Source organism: Anser cygnoides, chromosome 3 (genome assembly GCF_040182565.1).
Source record: "Anser cygnoides isolate HZ-2024a breed goose chromosome 3, Taihu_goose_T2T_genome, whole genome shotgun sequence".
Classification (NCBI taxonomy): domain Eukaryota; kingdom Metazoa; phylum Chordata; class Aves; order Anseriformes; family Anatidae; genus Anser; species Anser cygnoides.
In genome coordinates this window covers 39776127-39799162 of record NC_089875.1, presented here as the reverse complement: position 1 = coordinate 39799162, position 23036 = coordinate 39776127, and the positions used below count along the sequence as shown (strand labels likewise).

At 37.9% G+C, this 23036-nt stretch overlaps 1 protein-coding gene and 1 long non-coding RNA gene across 6 annotated transcripts in view; one reads left to right on the top strand and one right to left on the bottom strand.

Moving 5' to 3' along the window:
* Nucleotides 1-23036, bottom strand: part of OPN3 (opsin 3) — a 34425-nt gene that overhangs the window by 3136 nt on the left and 8253 nt on the right. For 2 of the 5 annotated variants that reach the window (XR_010830255.1, XR_010830257.1), the window contains exons 2-6: nt 16888-17207; nt 15595-15846; nt 11736-12104; nt 8528-8756; nt 7287-7949 (exon numbers count right to left, since the gene is read on the bottom strand). Coding sequence is in view for 1 of the 5 variants with exons in the window: in XM_013201344.3 (XP_013056798.3) it covers nt 11841-12104; nt 15595-15846; nt 16888-17207 (836 nt within the window). In the remaining 4 variants the exon portion in view is untranslated. Of the gene's footprint in view, nt 1-7286; nt 7950-8527; nt 8757-9515; nt 12105-15594; nt 15847-16887; nt 17208-23036 lie in introns of those variants that run through there. The other 3 variants (XR_007169426.2, XR_010830256.1, XM_013201344.3) reach the window with 3 other exon arrangements.
* Nucleotides 511-11072, top strand: LOC136790388 (uncharacterized). Its single transcript, XR_010830262.1, has 3 exons — nt 511-1023; nt 10264-10320; nt 10953-11072. It is a non-coding gene; the product is annotated as an uncharacterized lncRNA (long non-coding RNA).

Here is a 23036-nt window from a genome sequence, read left to right as displayed (position 1 = left end):
TGACATGAAAAAAACAAGTTGAAAACTATTTTAGATTCAGATCACGACTACAAGTTTATAGGAACTAAAAACATTGGACTTCAAAGATTCCCAGGAAAAGTAAATTTGTCAATTGACAGTGCATTAATCTTTATGGAGAAGTCAGAACTGTCTTTTTCAGGTTAATGATCTTCTCCCAAGGAAAGCTATTCAGATTAGAATGTGGTTTTCAGGGGTAATATTTTCATCAGCTTCCCTCTATCTCTTCTGCTACATTTATAGCAGCATTAACTATTGCTGGTTCAACCCCATAATACTTCAGCAGCTGCTCAGTTTGAAACGACAAAAACCCCTACAGATTTAGGATGATATAAACACGTTTAAGGACAAGCACTTTTTATTTATGGAAAAGACTGAAAGACCTTTGTCTGATTCTTACCAAGTAGTGCTAGCCAAAAATAATTCAATGAAATGATTTTCAGCCAGAAAGCATGATTTCAAGAAAATCACACCATTTAGTGGAATTGTGTTCATTGGTGTCAAAGTCATAAAAAAAAAAAATAGCAATGATCATGATGCGCACACTGAGCACAGTCCAGACAACAGCTTGCCTCAAACTGCGAGCCACTCGACATAATCATAAAGAATGGGGCCAGATCATGCATCTGGATACAGCATTATTACATCTGACAGCCTGGCTGCTAGGTGATTAGCTGCCATGGAACTAAGCTGTCCAGGTGAAGTTCATAGTATTATGCTCAAGACAGGAAGGCAGGCAGGCTCCCAAACTATTCTTGTTCTCCATTTTTAGGTAATTCCATAGTTACAGTTCTTGATTTTGGTGAAGGAAGTGAGCATAGATCTACTTTCACTCTTACACTTGAAAAAGTTATAAGATCCAAAGGCCCTGTACAAGCTCACACGTAACCAAGCCCTTGGACATTGCTCCCAACGCCCACAAAAGAATTCAGACTTGTTACCATGGAGCTCCAGTGCTCCAAAGTTGGAACTCAGACCTGCAGGGATACTGATGGGTAGGAAAAGGTAACAACTTCTTCCCTCTTGCCTTCTGTGGCTAGCTTCATACAACATCGCAAAAACAGGCTTCTCCCAGTTTACAACCAATGACATTCACTCCAGGCAGTCCATCCCAAGGGGTTAGACAGATGCTAGTTTCACACTCCCTGGACAGTGTTTCAGGACTCAGCAGCACTGATTCCTTATTCACAGACTACTCTTGAACAACAGGCTGTTCTCCTGGCTCTTCAGCCCCACTCAGCTTCACAAGCTCAGGTCTTAGTGACTCTTTTCTTTGCAACCTGCACTCAAGTTGCCACATCTAGCCTGAGTCTCCTCCATCAAAGGCCTTGAGCCCATCTCATGCTTGCTGCATCTTTCTCATGGCATTATTCATAGATTGTGGAGCTCTGGTTTGTTTGGGAATTGCCTAACCAGCAATCTGGTTCTTACCAGTCATTCCAATACTTTTTTACTTTGTGTCACTGTGTCCACATTTTAGTGATATGTGGAGATCATAGCTTTAACCTTCTGTGTCAGAAAAAAAAAAAAGGATGAATGTTCATTCAGTAACCTTAATTGTGCCTTGCAAGTGACTAAGGATAGCTGCCCTTGGTAATCTCAGTGAAAACCTATATATACATAAATATATATATATATGAAAACACATACAGACAACAAAGTAAAATAACAAGGTAAAAAAGAGTGAAGACCAATCAAATGCAGCTCATCATTTATCCTGCAGTAAATCTGGTATGATGAGAAGATAAATAAGTGGGAAAATGTAGCATGAACTTTATCTACACCTATACCATCTGTATCTGCCCATTTGTCTGGAGAAGACCAGAGAAGGGTCTACAGAGGTCAGTGTAAAACCTGAACTCAGTGCTTGGTCAGTGTATTTTGGACACTCATGCTACACACATCACACTAAATGATACTAAATCATAGAATATCTGAGCTGGAAGGATCCACAAGGATCATTGAGTCCAAGTCCTGTGTTCCCAAAGGACCACCCAAAATAAATAAACAAATCAATCTGTAGCATGTTGCAGAATGTGCCTTTGAATCCTGCCAGTGCCTGACCTGTAGAGAGGATGACTGCTTTACTTGGCAAAAGTCATGAGCTTGTCTTCCAGTTGCTTCAAAGAAAGCTCTGAAACCTGGTAACAACCACAAAGAGCAGGACAGGTCTTCCTGGCTGTCTGGTCTCTGGTGATGTTGTACCACAGAGATCACCTTTGCAACTGAGGAATCAAGAGTATGTTGTACTGTCATTGCAGTGGATGCAATTTTAGAGAGGATTATGTTTTGCTGGTGGTGGTTTTGTTGTTTTAAGGAGTACATTGTAGAAACAATACTTCTGTTTAGCATTTTGTAAATACTAAATGCTTCTTAAAAGGCATCAATACTGTGTAGATGGTCGATACCTAAGTCTTCGGATAGGAGCTAAGTGCCAGCAGAGCTTTGTGGATTCTTGCTGCCAGCCTCCAGGGCAACAACAGATTGAGTAAAATGATTGTACCACATATGTTTGCCTGAACAATAGAATAACATTGCTCAGATCAGGAATGCTATGAACTGTTTCTGTCTGTCAGATCTATCAGAAAAATATTTCTTAGCCTTCAGGACTTCTAGAATAACATTGCTCAGATCAGGAATGCTATGAACTGTTTCTGTCTGTCAGATCTATATGCAGTTCCACATATGCAGTGGGAAGCAATATCATTAATAGACTCATATGAAAACACCCAAGACAACAGACTAATCTTGCTTGACCGTATCTTGTCCAAGGCCATTCACAGTAGCAGAGATGACTAAGCTACAAAGACATATGAGGACTTGGGAAAAAAAAATAAAGCCAAAATCCAAAATAAGAGCTTGCACCAAGTTTTACAGACGTATGAAACTACTGTGAAAGATGTCCATGTTTACAAGCAAACTGAAGTACAGTAAAAGAAACGTTCTACACTGAATCCATTAGGGATGTAGAAAAGGGCTTACTCTGCCTTTATGAGTTATTCATCTTAACTTGGACACAAAGTGACCCAGAGGAAAAGTGGGAGGCAGGAAAAGCATGTGTTTTGCAGGTTGAGAGGAGAATAGAGAGAGCAGTTTGCAGCACCCACTTCCTGGCCTCCCTATCCCACTGATACTTTCTTCCACCTAGCATATTTTCCAGAACTTGGTTGTATATTCTCCAGCTTGAGAAAATATTAACAATCCTTGTCCTTAATTTTAAGCAAATTATATTTGGGAAAGTGGCTCCAAAATCAATGGAAAACCATCATGGACACTGGGAAGTGGATTTACATGGCCTGGTGAGAATTACTTATCTTCTTCAGACTTGTACTGCTCTGAAATAAGCGGAGTTCCTTATTTGGTGGCACATTTACTCAAGAAGAAAGCAAAGTAACTACCTTAACTGAACAGAGAATTTCTGACAGTAAGAGGTAGCACATTCACTTACAAGTAGCATGACTCCCTAGCACAGAAATATCTCTTGAAGCTCTGTTTGCATTTAAAGATCTCTTAGAATAGGCTTTTGTCACCCCAGCAGACCAGCAAAGAACATCCAGGATAGCAGCCTTCCAGTTTTGGGGAAGTCTAACAAGCTGGGGTACAATATAATTAAAATTAAAAATAGCAACTAATAAAAATCTGTTCAGTAATGCCCTGCTCTTCCCTGTGCATGTTACATTAGACTGTCCCTGGTGGTCAGCATCTTCTTTCCCATGAAAGCACCTCATTCCTCCTTTTCTCTGTCATGGCAGAATGCTGCTCCCATTTGCACAGAGAACTGTATACCCTGATATTATGTTAAGACAACTTGTACCCTTGTGAGATCTGCTGCATTTTATATAACTTAAACATTGCCCTTGCCACTCTAGAACAGGATGGACTTTCTTTCCTATCTTGTTTCATTTGAAGAGAAAGCATTAAGCATGTAACTGTCACCCCCAAGGAAGAACTTGTCCGAAACATAGCAAAGCCTGAAGAAAACTAAATCCATAAATATTCATTCAAATACTAACAGTATATGTCTGTATACATATATATAATGTATGTATGTACATATATAAAGGGGGATATATAGGGGAACATATATATATATATATATATAGGGGAATAAAGGAGAAAAAAGTATTTTTATATATATATATAAAGGGGAAAAAGTCTGCCAAGAACACAGAAACAGGTCAAACTCCAGCAATAAAAATACCATAGTTATGCTTGGCTTGATAACCCAATGGCTCCCTCTGCAGAGTGAAACATTATTCAGATAAAAATGGTCTTGTACGTAACCAATGCACTTCTCAAGCTACATGGACACGTTAAAATACTTGCCAGTGCTGTCTCGCTTTACACCATCCTCTTAAAATTTCTGTATACCTCAGTTCAGTCCCCTTCCCCACTGCCAAGCTGATGCTATCTTCACATTCCTCCTTGTAATAAGGTGGAGATATCAAGTATGTTGTACTTCCCTCTTTACTCACCAGACCCCACATATTTGAGGCTTTCTGTTAGAAAAGAATGCAGTCAGTGAAATAATGTTGCAACTGGTTGAAGAATAGAAAAATAGGAACATAGAAAGTCCTTCAAACAGAAAAAAAGCAATGCCTTGTTAGTCTAAAAATTCAAAGAAGAATAAATGAGTATATAAAGAAAGGAAGAAGAAAGGAAGACAGTTACCAACTTCTCCTTTATTTGCCAATTTAGAACATATTTTCTTTTGTCATTCTTTATCTTTCCGAGAAAGACATGATTATTTATATGCCTCTTTGTAATGTCTCAAGGACTAGTTATTATGAGATGATGTTTGAAAGGTAAGGCCTGGGACATACTGTTCTTCGGAAACGTTCTGTCTGCTTCAGGCAGCAACGTGTCTATTTCTAATCACTGATTTCTCATTTCACCTTGGAAATTGGCAGCGTATGTTCTCCCAAATTCCTTTTAAAAGCTGAGTGTCTTTTACAACAGTAGCCTGACCTGGACATATAAAATGTAGTTAGAGAAAGCTCAAAGTAAATATGATTATTATTCTATCACACATTATTCCAACTATAGAAACCAATAAGCTATTTCAATACAGTTAGTGAAGCGAATGTTTCCCACTGTCAGTCCATTTCATAGCAATTCTCTGGAAACCAGACATGCCATTAACTTTACTAGAAGTAGCTTCAGGGCAGGAGGATGACAGCTATATCTAAGCTTTTATTTAAAATTTTAACTACATCTAATATTCATGAGGTAGATTATTTTTTTGTATAGCCATAAATAGCTACATTAATTGAACTATTTATTTAGTGACCATCTTTATATGCTGCTTTATACATTTAAACATCCTAAATGTGTACTAGGAACATGACTGCCATCTTATCCTTACATTAGAAGAAACATCAGGCATTGTTCCAATATTTATGAAAAGAAAAGAATGCCTTCCTACTTGCTACACCTTCTTTGCCTTCTCCTGTCCTACTATCCTCTCATTTAAAAACTTTTCATGCGACTGAAACCCATACATATTTCCATGATTTGTACAGCTTCATTGTTTTCTGAGAGGTTCAAAGAAATCATTTATTTTACAACTCTCTCTACAAATGAGTGATTCATGATTAATAGAAGATGGCATGTGAAATGGAGGTTTAGACTTGTGTTATGTGTCATGTATGTAGATGTTCTACTATCTATCCAAAAGACCATAGAAGCTCAGTAATGAAAGAAGGTTCAGAAGTGGACAAAAACCTCTTCTATATTTTACCTCAAGGAAGATAATTAGAATTCACATTCAGCAGCCCATTAAACGTACTTAAGCTTTCCTCAGACCCAACACATAGACAAATGTTACTAAAACTTTGAAAAATAAATTTTACAATCCAGGCAATGTATTTCTTGCATATTTAGCAAAAAGAAATAAAATATTGTCTGATTTTCTAAGTGTCTCTTTCTGAAGGCTTCAGTATGCCTTAGTAAAAGGCAATTGCAGGTGGAATTTGAACAGACACAATTCAAGATATCAATTGTGGCCTTGCCCACGTGCTCACTACACCACTCACACCAGCATGGCAAACTAAATCAAAGGCACACTGTATTGAGTTTCAGCGATACTAGCTGATTAGATAAATCATGAAGACAACATGGCATGTAAAGACAAAGAGTGTTTTCTCATTTTTGGTATCAGATCCATTCACAATAGAGACAAAATTCCATTTCAGTTACACCTGGAAACTCATTAATATAATAGAATTTCAGTCAATATAATGATGAGGGTTGCAGCAGGCATAACTTCTGTTAAGGCTGTTAAATAAGGTTAAGTAAGGTTTAATAAGTCTACACCATATTCTGGCCTCAGTCTCAATCACCTCTCTATAAAGAAAGCCTGATTAGCCTAACATGGCTAACAGTTCTTCATCAGAGCAGACATCAGGCTGCTTTACAAAGTACCAGATGGAATTCTGCTTTCAGCTGGAGAAAGTTTCGGAAAGGCAAGAAGTGGATTTAGACGTACTGCTCCAGCAACGTTAACGTGTAATGAAAACAGACTTCAGGCAGCCGGGCTCTTTGTTCTATTAGTAAATGCTGACTTAACCACAAGAGGGAGCACAAACACTGCCGAAAATGCAACGAAACAAGTGCAGAAGAGCCAGGTGCAGGAAGTGTTCGATGCTGAGCCTGCAGCTAATAACCTGCATTCTAATTTGTAGTGAAAATCAATTTAATTTCCTCTTCAGCTTTAATTCCTTGCAAGTAAATCCTCAATACTAATCTGGTAAAGAGGCAGAGAGAGAGAAAGGCATTCATAACATTCAGCTTTAGGTGGATAACCTATACACATAGCCAGGTCAGAACAGCAGCAAAGAGGCCTTGGGTGTAAGGCAGCTGGGACTAAAAGGCTGCACAGACTGCCTGTGCCAGAAAAAAAAAAAAAAAAAAAAAAGATCAGCTTCTGTAATTCAAACGGCTGAGTCTCCCTCCTGCTTTTGATCCTGCCATTGCTGTCACTGAGGTCACTGAGGGAGGGACTGGGGCGCATGGAAGTACCAGTCCAACTCAGAAGCTACCAGCAACCTTAATAGTGGCAAGAACGTTCATCCCCACCCTCTGGGACTGTTCCAACCTCACACCCTCCTCCCCATTTCCTTTACAAGAGTCAAGAAATAATAACTGTGGTAAAACAGACATTACTTCTCAGTATAGTTCACATTAAATGCCATATAATGCCAGTAACACAAATTGTTTTGCCCAAGCCCTCCCGCTCCCTTGTTTTCTGGTTCGAAGCTGCTACATACATTTTTGCTGCTCAGAAACACATCTGCATCCTTTGGTGTTCTTCCATGCACATCTTCTAGGCCTCCAAATCTGCTGCTCTTCTATGCTTTTGTTCTCAAACCTTTTCCATTAAGATGTTTTCCTTTTCTAGTACAAACACTTTTGTTTTCAAAATTTGCCCAAAAAAGTCACATAAAAAGCTCTATAGTATTTATTGCCTCATCCATTCCCACTTTTATTCACTGAGGTCTGACAAGACAAAGACTTGCTGATTGTTTTCCAGGCTTCCAGCCTGTAGTAGCTTCCCAAAATAACTTCACAGATCTTTGATTCTTGATTTTTCAAATTATTTTCATCTAATACCTGGATTTACTATCTTTAGATTTTATAGAAGTGGCTTTCCAAAGCACATCAGCAGCAATGGATACTATTGTTGATGAAATTATTGGACATTTGTATCATAGAAGATAGAGGCATCAGCACTTTCCAGTGCTGGCTGAGTCCCCCCAGCTGCAAAGCCAGTTTTATATTCCTATCCCTTCTCTGCCCAATCTTCCCAAACTGCATTACCCAATTCTTTGTCTCCAAAAACTTCACCTTATGTTACATCTTGCCTTGGTACAGCTTTTGTGTCCAGAAATGCAGGTTGCAGCACCCGTTGAGCTTCTGCATGTCTTGTACTCCTTGAAAGAGATACTTAATTACCTAACAGATACTTTCATACTGAGCTGTTTATATATATGTGGGTCAGATATCAATTTGTGAAATCTTTTGCCACCAGCACTAGATTATTTTTTTTTCTCCTTTACATCTGAATATTATATAGTTGAATTTTGTTCTTGAGCTGCAGGCTGTTGATATAAGCTAAGGATAAATATATTGTTAAAGGTTGTTTTTTCTGGATAGTTTAGCAAAATACTATACTTGAATATCCATTTCACTCAGCTATTGCTGCAGTATTTTAGCAGAAAATGGCATCCTCTGCTACTGCTGGTATGCAAAGAATAGGAGCACAAAATATAATGCTTGTGAATACTGATTTCCTGACTGATTCAATCACTGTGATAAAAGATAATGTCTTAGCACTATAAAACCCAACTTTTCTGCATGAAGTCAGTTACATTCAGCATAAATCTAGCTTATTTTGGGAGCTGAAAAAGGATGGTTATAAGGCTGCAGAGCAGATCTGCATTATACATCCCATAGTTTCAATGAAACTGTTAAAAGAAATGATTGACTCTGAGGCTATCATGGTACTCACCACACCTGCTGCTTCCCTTTGCATGATGGGATCATTAAAATTCTCAACTAGTTTATTTAAAACTTGCATTAATTGTGTACCCTTGTCATCTCTTCTCATTCTTTTGCCCTTCATGCTTTCTCCTTTTTTTCCTCTTTCTTTCCTCTTTTTTCCTCTTTCTGAATTTCTGTTACTTTAGGAACAGTAAATGGTCCAAATGTGAATGCTAAGCATCTTCCTCTTCCATTCCCTGTAATGGGAGAGAAAGGACCCACATAAATCTCTGCATCTCCATTGGAATAAACTAGCCAGTTATGGTTCATCCCCAGAATAGAAGAAAGACAGACTTAAAATTAAAAAACAATGACAGATCTGTAAATAACCTGGTGATACTCTCAAGACTGAATGTTACAATACTTCAGTTCTATAGCAGGGTGTGAATTTTGCATCACTGTTGCAGTTAGCCACAGAAAATTGTTGCAGTTAAAAGATGAGCAAATGAGAGGGCAGCATGTTAACTGCACGTGGCCACATTTCCAGAGCTAGTGGCACTTTACAGAGCTGCAACAAGTCACTCTAAATGGTTTACAAATTGTATCATTTTAGGCCACCCATTTACATAAAGTAGCCAAAATAACAAATTTATGATAGTTTTTACTGTTTGGTTTTCCTATATTGTTATATAATTGTAGTTGTTCTGTGTATTGTAGCAGTAAATACCATGTCTTACAAGAATCATTAAAAAAATGCATATACTGTTATTCTTAATTATCTGGATTACCTTCAGAAATCTGAATAATGGATAGTTTCTCTTTACACTAAATTCACCCTATAGTTATTCTACCAGAAAAATAAATAAATAAATAAAAATCAATTGCAATCTTGGAGTGTTATTGTTTTCTCAGTGCCTAATGATACCCTTCACGCTATCTCCAAGAGGCAGTGATGTCAAACCAACTCCCTCTCAATGGAAAAAAATATTTCACTGAGAACACATTAATATAAATAAAATAAATTTAATTGCTTATTGAAAGCTCGATATACAGAAAACACTAAAATATCAAACATTTTATTAAAAGGATGGAATCATTTTATGGAACTAATGTACATCTTTCTCCTTTTGTAAATATAAATGTGCATAGATGTAGTGATCCTTGGCTGAAAATGAAATTTTCAACATTGAAACAAACATGCTTTTGTAAGGGCAGACCTTTGATATCATAAGATAATTTATCTATGCATTTATAGCAAAACAAAAGTAACATGAAAACAAAAATAACAAAAACAAAGACAAGTATATATACATCTGTTTTCTCTTGGATTATGGTTTAATCTAGAAAACAGAGTGGACTCTAGATGTACTTTTTGGAGCCAGATTACTAGTTCTGATACTCTAGAAGGGTACAAGAATAAGGAATTTGTCTCTTCAAAGGCACTGGCACAAACATGTCAGTCACTTGTTTCGAGTTGAGGTCATTGCTCCCAGAAACTAGCTGATAGCTTCTGCATTCGGGGTCTGATTTTGTTTTATTTAAAGTTTTGTTCCTTACCATGAGATCAATATCTGATGGTGCTGGCAGTCATTCTGCATGTTGCCCATATACCTCTCAAAGACTTACCCCCAGAGGAATCAAGTCATTTCTTAATGTTTTTTTCACACAGCTTTTACCAAGTGCTTACCAATGTAATGGATGTGGTAGAGAATCAGCACCATTACTAGAAAATTATTTCTCTAACTTCTTTATCCAACGTGACAGGCAGCCATGTCCAGAACAGAATCCTGACATCATTTGGTACCAGCAACATTTACAAAGGTGAGAAAAATCTCTATCTGCTCTCTTTGCTGACCTCTAAGTAGGGCAGTCATTACTCACACTGCAACTTAGGCAGAGGTTCCCCTGCTCTTCTTTAACTGTTACTTTTGCCAAACTGCCAGAGCAGGTTAAGCATTAATATAGGCTGAGGCTCCTGCTCCGTGTACAGAATAACTTGTATGCAGGATAAAGATGCCTAAAGTACATATGTTAATAAAACACAAACAAACAAACATTCTCCTTTATCAGTGCCTGGTGCTTTGATCTGTATGATTTTTCTCACCACACAGCTCAGGAATCCCACCAGATAGCACGGAGAGAATGGCTTGCTAAGTACACATGGGCAGCCTTCTGGTGGCTGTTGGTTTAACCACAGCCCCAGTCATTGTGGATACCACTTTTTTTTTCTTCCCTGCAAACCACCAAGTCAGACAAACTAAACCCCAGCCAACCTCAAAAATCTCTCTTTCCTAAGAGCTCTGTGCAGTGGGAGTGCTAGTAATTCAAGGAATTATAGGATAACTCAGGCTGCAGAAGTCTTGGGAAGTCTCTAGTCTAACCTCTTCCATTGCTCGGCTGTCTACAGATTTGAAAACTTTTTCCTTATATCCTGTTTGAATCTCTTATTTCAGCTGACGCTCAACTCTCGTCCTTTCAGCATGCATCACCCTGAACATCATGGTTCCATCTTCTAGAAAACCTCTTCATTGCTATTGGAAGGTTGCTATTAGGGTCCCCTGAAGATTTTTTCTCCAGCCTGATCAAATGCAGATCCACCAGTCTCTCTCACAGGCCAAGTGCTCCAAACCCTGACAATCTTGATGTACCCCACTGAGTTTACTCCAGTTTACAGGCGCCTTTCTTCTATCAGAGGTTCCAAAACTGGATGCAGTATCTAGACATGGTCTAATGAGTGCTGAGTCGAGAGGCATAATCACTTCAGCCCGCCTACCAGCCGTTTTCCACAGAGCTGCATCCTAGGCAGCCAGGGCCTAGCCTGTTGTGCTACGCATGGTTCTTCCTCACCAGGTGCAGGACTCTGCATTTAATCTTTCTGAGTTCTCTAACACTTCTGTCAGACCATTCCTCCAGCCTGACCAAGATCTTCAGAATGGCAGCCCTGTCCTTGAGCCTACAGACTGCTCCTGCCCAGTTTGAAGTTATCTTCAAAATCAACAAGAGTGCACTTGTCACGTCCTCCAGGTCATTGATAAAGATGGATGGGTCCCAAGACAGACCCCTGCAGGACTCCACTTGTTACTGGCCTCTAGGTAGAGTAAAACCCACTAAACACTATGATACTCTTTAAGAAAATTCAGGGTAAAAACATCCATCCACAAATTCAGCACAGATGCAGAGATGTCTGTATTGTGACCAAAACCCAACTGTCTGCAGAGCTTCAGATGCAGAATTACCTCAGTACTTCACAGATGAATATGGCTTCCTTGGCAGCCCACTGGCACTATCACTGAAGCCAGTCTCCAGCTGAAACAGTCCATCAGTTTCCAGTGACTCTTCAGCTATAGTGGCTTTACTTGGATGACATTTACTTTTGTTCCATTGTGTTTACTGTTATCATCTATTTGCGGAGTGTCATCACTGGTGATAATAAAAATGATAGAGGAAGAGCTAAACGTCACTTTCTTCTTTGGCCTGTCCCCTCCTTTTTGAGACATTACTATTGGTCGTATCGGTTTGTCATTCCCTTCTCCTGGGGTCTCTTTCGCAGTCCTCTGGAATCTCATCAAGCGAAAGCACAGGAGTTGCAAAAGGCATTGTCGAAACTGTAAGAGAAAATAAACAGAATGAAATTGCAACTTCTTAAGTGTTCACTATCATGTATGATCCAGTGAAGACAGAAATACAGTAAATAACTCAAAATAACCTATTTCTGCATCTCCAACTTGTTCTGAGTTGGTTCCAGTGCCATAACAAACAAACTGGCTTTTTAGTGGGCACTTTTTCCCATACACACTCCAAAGAGCTCAATAGGACAACGTGGCCAGTAGAGGGCACTGAAATTCAATTTAATATTTTACCACCAGCAAGCTCTGCAGCCAACAAAGAACAAGAATCAGCCCCAGAACACATCATAAGTATGTTCTCTGAGTATTCAAAGATCGCAATTTGATCTAGCAGGGGAAAAACGTTCTCAGAAGCACTTTGCAGGAGGATGTACAGGGAAGGAACAAAGGGGGGCAGGAGGAGGTACAATGAAACTGAAGTTTTCCATTTATACAACTCCAGAGACTGAAATTTTAACAAAAGCATTTAATAATACAGATGTAAAATAAAATTTCAAAAGTTGGTAACACAAAACTAAAATGTTCCCTTTGAATAGGGAAGGAATGGAAGCCTTTCAGCTAATTAGAAGCCACTTATGATACAGGCAGTCTATTCTACCTTGAGACTAAATACACAAGGTATTCAGTGAAAGCTCTCATCAGTAAATAAGAGCACAAATCCAGTCGTAGCATTGTTCTAAATGCTCCAATGGTGGCCTCCCCTTCACAAAGCAAAGCATTCAAGTACAAGGGTTAGAAGATGCACTCATTCAGTAGTCCACCTCTGTGCACATCTAAAGCTCAAGTATTTGGGGAAACACTCTGGTATTACAAAAAGCGTATAAAAGATATTTAATAACCCATAATGAGACATGCCTGGAATACTTGTAAAGCACTTTAAAAAAAAAAAAACAGTAGGACATCTTTCTCAAATGTCTGCCACTTAGCTGTTTTAACTATTACTCTATATGATTCTGCATGGTCCCTGACTTTGTCTAGCTATCACACAAGAAGCTTACTGGCATGCCGGTATGAAACAAGATTTTGGTATAGGAAATTAATCTACTCTGACACAGAAGAGGCAGTAGGTCCTGTTGGAAAGGGAGCCTAGAAAGATGGAGAAAAGTGTTCCTGTGTTATGTAAAAACACAACAGAATGGTCATGTGGAAGCCCTGAATTTTTCAGAGATAATGTGGTACCTCTGAGCAGCATGGATGTGAGAAGGCACAAGCATGTTAGCATAGGTCAGATATATGAAGGATATAATAGGGAAGAATTGGTTTATTATTCCTAAAATAACCCAGAAGATGAGCAAAAATCTTATCACTTTGGTCTTAATCTGGAATTAGAGGTGAGTGAAAAGCACTTCATGATGCATCTCCAATATGTTTAGCTGAATCATTCTCTTTGTGCCTATGACTTTACTGGCATTGTGCCTGGTATTGGTTTGATTTGCTTCCTGGCATCAGAACCTACAAAATCTTTTTCAGATTAAACTAATCAATCTGACATCCAGGTACAAAGTCAGAGCCACCATATTAAAATGACTCAGTTGAAAATATTCTTTTGAAGCATGACTGTTGCTGGGGTCCTAAGCGAGGCTCTGAGGTTCTGCAGCCCCTTTCCTCCCTCTCCACCTCCAGGGTTTAGCTCTCCATATCCAGGCCTGGCTCTGATACCATGCAGCTGTGTAACACTGAATCAGCCCGCCGTGAAAAGAGCAGTGTGGGAAGAGCTGTGAGATGCAACACTGTGGGCCTCCTGCCTCCACTCAGGAGCAGCACTGATGCTCAGCTTTGCCCTTGGTCCTGGCCTGAGCTGCACTGCAGCTATGGCTTTGCCTGGCCATCCATCGGGCTGATTGGACCCACTGCCTTGTCTGCCTTGTCTCTGGACTGCTGGCTGGCCCTGGCTGTTCCCTGGTAATTGCACACCAGTGAAGGAAGTCACAGAAAATTCCACCTCTATAATAAGCTAAAGGTAATGAAAACCCAGGGAAGTCCTTCTAGCAATCATTTGTTTTGTTTCTTTTTAACCCTTTGTCAAGTGATTCTACTATACTTAAATTCCAGATATCTTTAAATATATACCCTTGATTTCAGATGTTTACAGTGTGAAGTTACATTTCCAGTTAACATTCTGGTTTATAGTGAAGCTATTTTAATGTCTAAACAAATTCACCAGCTCTGCTCAGCTACATTCAGTGGTTATCTTTATAGTACTGATGATTTACAGAAAGAAGTAAATTACCTAGTTCCACATCTTTTACAAGTTACTGATAACTCCAAACACTTTCACTCTTTCTCTGCTCTGTAAAGCAGCGAAATAAGCCGGTTTCCACCATTAAATCAGCAGTCTGCTTTTCATAATGAAGACTACAAAAGTAGATGGAAAGTTATTTTTCTCATAGATAAATACACCTTCTTAACCATGTAAAATTTATCTCCAAAATGCACTTGACTGTCATCCATGGGAAATTCTGGCTTTGAGTAAAATAAAGCTCTGAGAAATGTTATTGGTGTAATATATTTTTTCACCAAAATTGCAAATTCATCAAGACTGAAATGATCCAAGACAGTCTATCAGATTTTGTAAAATGTTTATTTAAAGAATTAATAGAAACATTTTAAGAAAAGTGTTTCACTTTTCTACTTTAAAATTACCTTTTTAATACTGTAAACTTAAAAGCTTTTAAATTCATAAAAAGTTATAACTTTTTTGTCACTATTTGAGATTAAACAAAATTTCAGAGTCTTCCCCTCCCCCCCCCAGTCTTTCTTCCAGGTACCAACTGAATACTTACTTTTGCATTCAGGGTTCAATGTTTTTCATGGTTGAGCCCCTGAGAAGTAATACAGTAGGAATGTGTGTTCCTAAAAGTTTTCTAGGCTTAAGCAGTACTGGAATACAGATAATGTTCTCATTTCCTGGTATTTTAACATTATTGAAACGCCCCACTTAATACTCGCTTTGCAAAACCCTGATGTCAAATTGTAAACAGGCAGTCTCTCATGTTTTTGTGAGCATACATATTTGAAACACTATGTTGAGTTGTTCAATCTTTGTGTTACCATAATGGAAGTGTCAGAGAAGCAATGGTCTTTTTTTCCTGAAAACAAACATCGGATGTTCTGAATTTTGTCTTATGGACTTCTACTGTGGTAAGGGAGTGATTCAGATAGGATTTTCTAGGTGTAGCCCGTTTTGGGGGTAAATTGTCAAAAACAGATGCTTACAGTTTAATGCTCCTTCCCCTCCGTTTCATATGAATGCTCATCTGTATAATTCAGACATCTAAAATACAATTTTTCATAAGCTACTACTTTAAGCACAGTCTGTGTTTTTAATTTACTAGATTTTTGGCTATTTATCCTTGCTGTTCAAATCAAAAAATCTGGTCATTACAGATAAAAGTAAATCAGATATAAACTCCACAACTGTGGCATAGGATACTGATTATTCAAATAAGAAAATTTTTCATGTACCTACCTTTCTACTCATGAAAATATAGATGACTGGATTATAAGCAGTGCTTGACTTGGCAAAGAAAGATGGGATGATAGCTACTGTTGGAGTTACAAGGTTGCCATAGCCATATGTTACTAGAAGGGAGACCACTGCATAGGGCATCCAACAAATAAGGAAAGTAGAGATCATTAAGAAACACATCTTCGCCACCTTCTTTTCGTATTTTAGAAGTCTGATCACTTGAACAGTCTGAAAATCTTCCACACAGCGAAGCTATAGAAGAAAAAGGAAAATGGTAAAGTAAAAGCATTGAATACTTCTACTTTAATTTACAAATAACTAATTCACTAACAGTTTTAGGTACAGATGTTACACACTCATTTTATCAACTACAGTTCTTCTGCAAGTTTGCATCATGCTTCCCAGACTTATTGTATACATTAAATAATGTAAAAACTTTAGAAAACTAGCTTGCCTTCATCCATTAACATAAGCAAGTTCAGATTACATTTAGCGGTCCTTAGTCTGAAAACTTAGACAATCCTGTAAATTTGTTTCTTCCCTCTGAAGATAGCTGATGACAATTTGATAAATAGATTTCTCTATACTGCTCTGCCACTTAGTTTGTTACCCTGAAGTTATAAAATTTCTACTTTAATCAGAATACTAGGCAGCAGGTTCCCAATGTCATCTGTGTCAATCTGATAAAATGCAGAAATGATGGGACATGTACGTGAATGTCCTTGGCAAGAGCTGTCAGTTGTGCTGATACTGTTGACCACAAACTTGAATGGGTCTGTCAGACTAATCATCCACAGAATATGAAACATTATCAATTCCTGACCCTGAAGATCCAGCCTGAACTAAAATGGGTTGCCTGAACATGGAAAACTGGTTTAACAGAGCTTAGTCTCCTCTTGGAAGAGTTTTACAGGGTTATCCTCTCAAGAGCAATGAAGAGGAGAGAGAGATTTATTTAATAATAAGAACTGCGACCAAAGATTTTTTCCCTTCTGTTTTAAGGAAGGATCTACTGTCCATCAGTGGGCAGGAACAGTTCCCTAATCTGCCTTTGATTTGTAACTCACCTGTAACTCACAAACTACTCAACAAATAAATCTTGGTAGCTCTAGGCTGGTTCTCCTTCAACCGTACACCTTTTCTAGTGGTCCCTGACATGGCTGAATATTAAGGTCCTGAAGTTTGAACAGGAAGTGAGAGTGCAAATTTAGGCTCTGATCCAAGTTTAATATGTGGTACCAGCATTTCTAACTGAAAATATTTCATTAAAAGAAGTCTTATCCATCAACTTACCATTCTTACTGCATATAGAATATGTCCATAGCAATAGGCCATGATCACAACAGGTACAACCAGACAGCCAAGGAAAAAAAAGAGCACAAAGGAGGTGTCATTGGGGTCTTTTGACTTCCAGTCCACTGAGCAACCTAATCCATGAATTTCCAGTGTGTATCTGTTCCAGCCCAAAAGAGGTGCTCCAGTCCAGGCCAATGAATAGAGCCAGATGTATGTGATAGCCCGCCAAGACCAGGAGAAGTCAATCACTTTTGCATGGACTACTCGAATGTAGCGTTCATAGGCGAGAACAGTGAGAGTCATAATTGAAACAATTCCTGTAAGAAAAGTAAAGAAAAGCAATTAAATCATTCACATTGTAAAATGGACTGACGTCCTCTTGATAACCTGGTAGCAAAGGAAACATTTAACTCAAAATTAGCTAGCTCATATTATGAGTAACACCAATAAGCTTTTTAGGTGACACCTCAGTAATCATTATCTACTAACTCAAACAGTACTACTAATTTCAGAACTACTCAGAGTAGGGTATTACAATCTGCCCCATGGTGTATGGTGGACAGAAAGTAGGACAAACAAAAAGGACGACTGAACTAATACTTTTTCCTAAATGTTACTTCAGTAAGTGACGGATTGTGCTCCAAGGTTTTTTGTTTGGTTCTGGTGATTTTTTTTTCCTTCCTTTCTTTTAAGAAAAAGCTGCCATATAAAAATGTGATAATAAACAATAACAATCTATTATGAATCTAGAGAATTCAGAGCTGAGACTGAAGTCAAGGAAAGCCTTCAAGAAAATTCTAACTTCTATCAAGATTTCATGCAAGTCTTTCTGTTCAAAAAAAAAAAAAAGGGACAAAAAAAACAACTGATAAAGCAAAGTGTTACATAGCTAAAGGAGTCCTCTCTGGAAGAGATCCGTTTGAGTGTCCTTTCCTATCTCTCTGCTACCATAAAAATATCATAGTCCTCATTTCAATTATTTCTGCATTCTCTTCCTTTTCTGTCCACCTCAACCACACTACACACTTACTGTGTCAAGACAGAAATGCTGTTATTTTCAGCTCTCAGCTTTATTCTATCCAGACACTTTAATGAAGTCAAGGTAATTCTGTCCTGAGTAGGACATAAGGATTTCAGTTTCAATGGTCTGTGAAATTTAATAATCAAGAACAATATCTGCCCATCAAGCATATGCCAGTCAACTGAAATCTCTGTTAAGATCCAGACTTCAAGCTCATACATGCAGCCTTTTAAACAACACAACCTGAACACAAAAGGGTTTTACAGCACTCTGTGTACAAATACTTGTGTCTGTATACATTTTATCTAATAAGCAGCATGGGTATTTATCACAGATTCCCACGGTGTTTCATTTTTTCAAGTACATTCATATTAATCACAGTACTCATTTATACAGGTGGGAGAAGGTTAAATGTGCAGATCTTGCTGCTGGAAAGAAAATAACCATTTTAGCAGTCAGAAACCTTCAAAAGATATCACAAATGTCTCATCTCACTTTGAAAAAGCATAAGCATTAAGGAATACAAATTAACAATTTGAGCACCAGCAACATGAATTTTAGGAAGACAACTAAGAATAACAAAATCTAGGGAAACGCTTAACCTCTGTGTCACTATGTTAATCCACAAAATCAGCATACTACTACTAACTGAGTATCTCACAGAAGGTTATGCTTTAAGATATCTGTAAGAAAGCTGCTTTGTCCTGCAACTATCAGAGGATTTTTAATTTATTTATTTTTAAGTTCATAAGTTCAGAAAGCTTTCTTGATTAACAGGGAAGTGATGCATTTTTGTCATTTCGTTATACATCTTTTCCATTCTGCATCAATGTGTATCCAAAGCATGTTTGACAATTTCAGCAACATCTTTGAGAAAGAAGCATTGATTAGCTCAAGAAATTCTAAAATAGCCTCATGGATAAACCATTAAAATGGGAAATGAACCAGGTTTTATACCTGTGAATAATCTGGAGCGAAGACTGGAAACCTTGTATGCTATTTCAGTTTCTTACCTATTGGGAATTCCAGCTATTTGGGTGTGCACTTTGTGGCAACACATTCCATTATGAAGCTGCAAAGCTGTAAAAGCAGAAAAATGCCCAAGGGCCTCATACAGCTCTAAGTACCAAGGGCTGGGATGTGCTTGCCACCTCCACACTTAGTGATGCAAACATAATACAGTGGCAGAAATCTTAAAAATATCTGTTCAAGCCTGACCTGCCATGGTCCATGCTCAACATGCACTTTGACAGTGTACAGTGTTTTCCATATACTAATAAAACTTTTGAGTTACAACCAAATTTCTACACAACACAAAAAATCTTCAGTGAGTTACCTGTATCTTTCTTAGGTAACTGCCTGCACCTCTGCTGCACTTATCCTGCAGATGGGAAACTTCTCAAATGAGCAAATTATAATTAAATTGAAGTGGGGAAGGGAGAATTTATACATTTCAGTAGGTGAAATTTAATTCAATTGGAGATTTTAGCTTTCATGTCAAAGGATGATTTCAAGCAGCAGTTGTGATATATTCAGCAACCTATGCAATACTTCTGGAATTTTACAGCTCACAGTTATAATTAACAAATGAAGAAGATGCACATCCTTTTGAACTTACTTTAAGTTAGTTACTTTTTTCCTGTTGTAATGCAAGATTCAATCAATCAAATTTATTCTATGTGCCTATTAATGCCACTAGCAAGATTAGAAAAAAATGACATCTAAGATGCAGCTAAAGAATAATTGTTATATGTGTATATATATATGCACACAAAGTCATAGTGTTAATGAAGTAAAAAAGAGCTTTTTCACAAGAACTATCTAGTTACATAGTTCAAAGGGCTCAATAAGAAAACATTCATTTGAAAGCATCCCCAAATAGATTTAAGAGCTCATTTTCTTGAAGTTTTCATACCTGCTTCTAATAAACTCCTATCCCTGACAGACTTATTTGCAGAAGTCTAGTAGTCAGTCTTAAATCAAACACTTTTCATCTTTAGAGGAAACAGTTTGGGAATCAATAATAACTACCAAATAAGCTTGCCACGTGCACACATATCTGCTTGCCCTTGAAGCCAAAGCTGTTATATCAAAACAACTTCTATAAAAGCTAATCCTCTAGATTTGATGGGGTTTTGTTCTGCAAGATTACTAGCTGGTGGTTTTAGATACAAAGCTAAAAACTAGAAACAGATATATAAAACTTTACCTTTGCATTCATATTTTGTTATATGTAGTGTTTATTTCGTTGTTATACACCCAGGTTTTTCCCAACAAATGTCAAATGAGCTCTAGAGAGGCCGAATGAAGTTTATTATGTTTGACTGCAAAGAGTTCATAAGTGAATCCTGCAGCCTTCACTCAAGCAAAATTAATAATAAACATTAATGGGGCCTCTGTACCTAAGGACTTCATCCATTCTCCTCTTTAGATCTTAACTCAAATCTTTCAGAATTATTTCTTTCTGAATCTTTTTCTATATTAGGCTCCACTTCACTGTCTTTTAATGGCCTTTCTAATGTGAATGATTCCTTCTTTTAAAAAGATTGATATACTAGAACATTTATTTTACATCCTAAGCAATCATTCTTTAAGGCCTCTTCACAGTTCTGTGTCTTTGCCCAGCATTAACACTATAACCTCATGTCAGGAAGGATGAAGGGAGTGGGTGGAAGATCAAAGTTAAAGGACTTAAATGTAGGATTGTATACAAAGCAATAAAAAGCATCAGTTATTTGCAGTTCAGAGAAGACTATTAAATTCATCCTGATAATAAATATATGTTAAATATGATGCTGAACTGGTTGAACCATCTATTAACAGTCGATTTAACGGATCTGATGGGATATCTATGCTGGGCATTAAAGACTCTTTGCTTCTTCTGTGGTCATTAAGCCTTCTCGGCATAACCTATAGTTTAAAACAGTTAGGAGTAACACATACCTGTAGCCACCTTAATTTTCAAACAATAAGCAGGACACCATAAAAATCATAATACAGTTTGGATGACAGATTCATTTCTAAATCTGAGAAAACATGGCCTTAATTTCTGTACCTTTCTACTCACTAAACTTTCAGGCAAATTTGAGCAGTAGTGGTATCTCATTAATTTCTCTACTATAATTTCTTTTCTTCTATATTCAGATCCAAAATTGAAAGGAGACTTAAAAGTTAGGTTCTACTGTAAATAAATAAATAAATCCAGAATGCTAATCTCATCTAATTCAGATTAAAATAGGAGTAAAATCAAGGTTTAAACTTGTATTACCAGCCGCAATTTCCCTCTACAGACAAGCAAAGGGTTGAAAACAACTTTTCTAATGTGAGTGAAAAAATAACCTTGTTGTGGATCCCATAGCAAAACACAGGGGTTTGGTTTTGTTTTGTCGTCCTGTCTCCCTCCCCCCTCCCCAAGCATTGACTAACTCTTAATATTGACTTCTCTTTCTTGAAACTAGCTGTCAAGTTTCAGAAAGATTCCAGGAGCTGAACACTAAAGAACAGGTAGAAGGTAAACGTCCTTTAACTACCCATATGCTGAACGACAGAGGCTGGCAAGCACGTACCTGGTGACACTGTGGAAATTATCCTTTGTATTGAATGTATCATAAGCAATTTATGAGACTCTATATTCTGTGAGGTTGAGGTTTCCTGGGGCTTGGGGGACAGGGAGAAGTCGTTGTATGTTGTCTTCAATATTATCTTGTGAATGGCTGCATGCATCTGGTATTTGGCTTTACATTGGCTAGTGAAAGTCTATGCAAATCCTCTTTCATATGCAACACTCTAGTATGGATGATTTCTTCGCAAGGCTAGATCCAGGGAATTTTACATGTCAAATAAATGGAATATTCTTCAGATATATAACGTGTCACTCCAGATGCCACAATGCCCCCCTAGTGCTGAGCTGGCAGTTTGAATGGAACAATACTCAAGTGGAACAGCAGGAGCTGTCAGCTGACTCCTAAAATTTTCAGCCGATAATGCAGGAAAGAAAGAAACTCTATGCAGCTCTACCTAGAATAGGCACACACAGGGAAAAAAAAAATCTCATGCAAGTAGAACATTTCTCATTTTCTCAAAGATTCTCTGAAATCTGTTTTCAGAGATACCCCTTTCATGTCTCCACAGTTACACACACATACCTGGTTCATCTTCTATATTTCCCACCTTTGTTATTTTTGTTTCAGTCTTGCTGCCAATTAATATCTTGCATATTACACATTTTAGTGGGAAAGGGTATAAATACATGGCAGCAGCAAAAACACCTACTGATTTTTCTTTGGATACTCAAAAATCAAACTGAAAGACAAATCCATGACCACAAAGGATTTCGGGTCACATTTACTATTAAAGAAGTGAAAAAACAGCCCATTTCTCCAAAGATATGTATTAGCTGCTTCAAGTTTCATTACTCTGATTGAGATACCTGTCACTACTTCTACATGCCACATTCTGCTGTCAGTCCTGTCAATAAATTAGTCTAAAACAGCCCCTATGAAGCAACCACAAATCTTTGGTTTCAAGCTATTCAAGTTAAAGAGGACTCCATCCATCTTCCTTTCTTCCCCATCAGAAAATCAAAATATGTGAACTTTCAATCAATTTTGGTTGGCTGGTAAACAGCAGGCTACAGTGTCTGTTGTAACCACTGAATTTAAAGGTGTTCCTCAAGTTAAGCCAAATCCTGGCAGGGATTTGTCAAGAGCACAGAGATGCAAGGCTTCTTGTGTTGTCCCCACAGAAACACAGTGCTTTATGTAATGCCATACTTTGATTGGAATCAACAGTGGCAGTTCTCACCTAGAAGAACCTTGCCTTTTTTAGCCTGGGATATACACACATCATCTGTTTTCTTGCACTGCTTCCAGCCACCTTTTGTAAGATCTACATACATGCAAGGCTCCATTCATTTTCCATATACAAATCAAATTTTGTGGCCCAGTACAGAGGAACACACTGAATTTTACATATTTTTTTCTTTTCTAAGCAGCTTTTCTGGAAATTATGTAGATTTCATCCAGGATGAGTTACACATTTTAATATGATGAACTATGTGCTGATTAAAAAAACAAAGTGTTACAGAAAGCCATTATGGTTATTATTTGCATATTAGCCCCTGGTA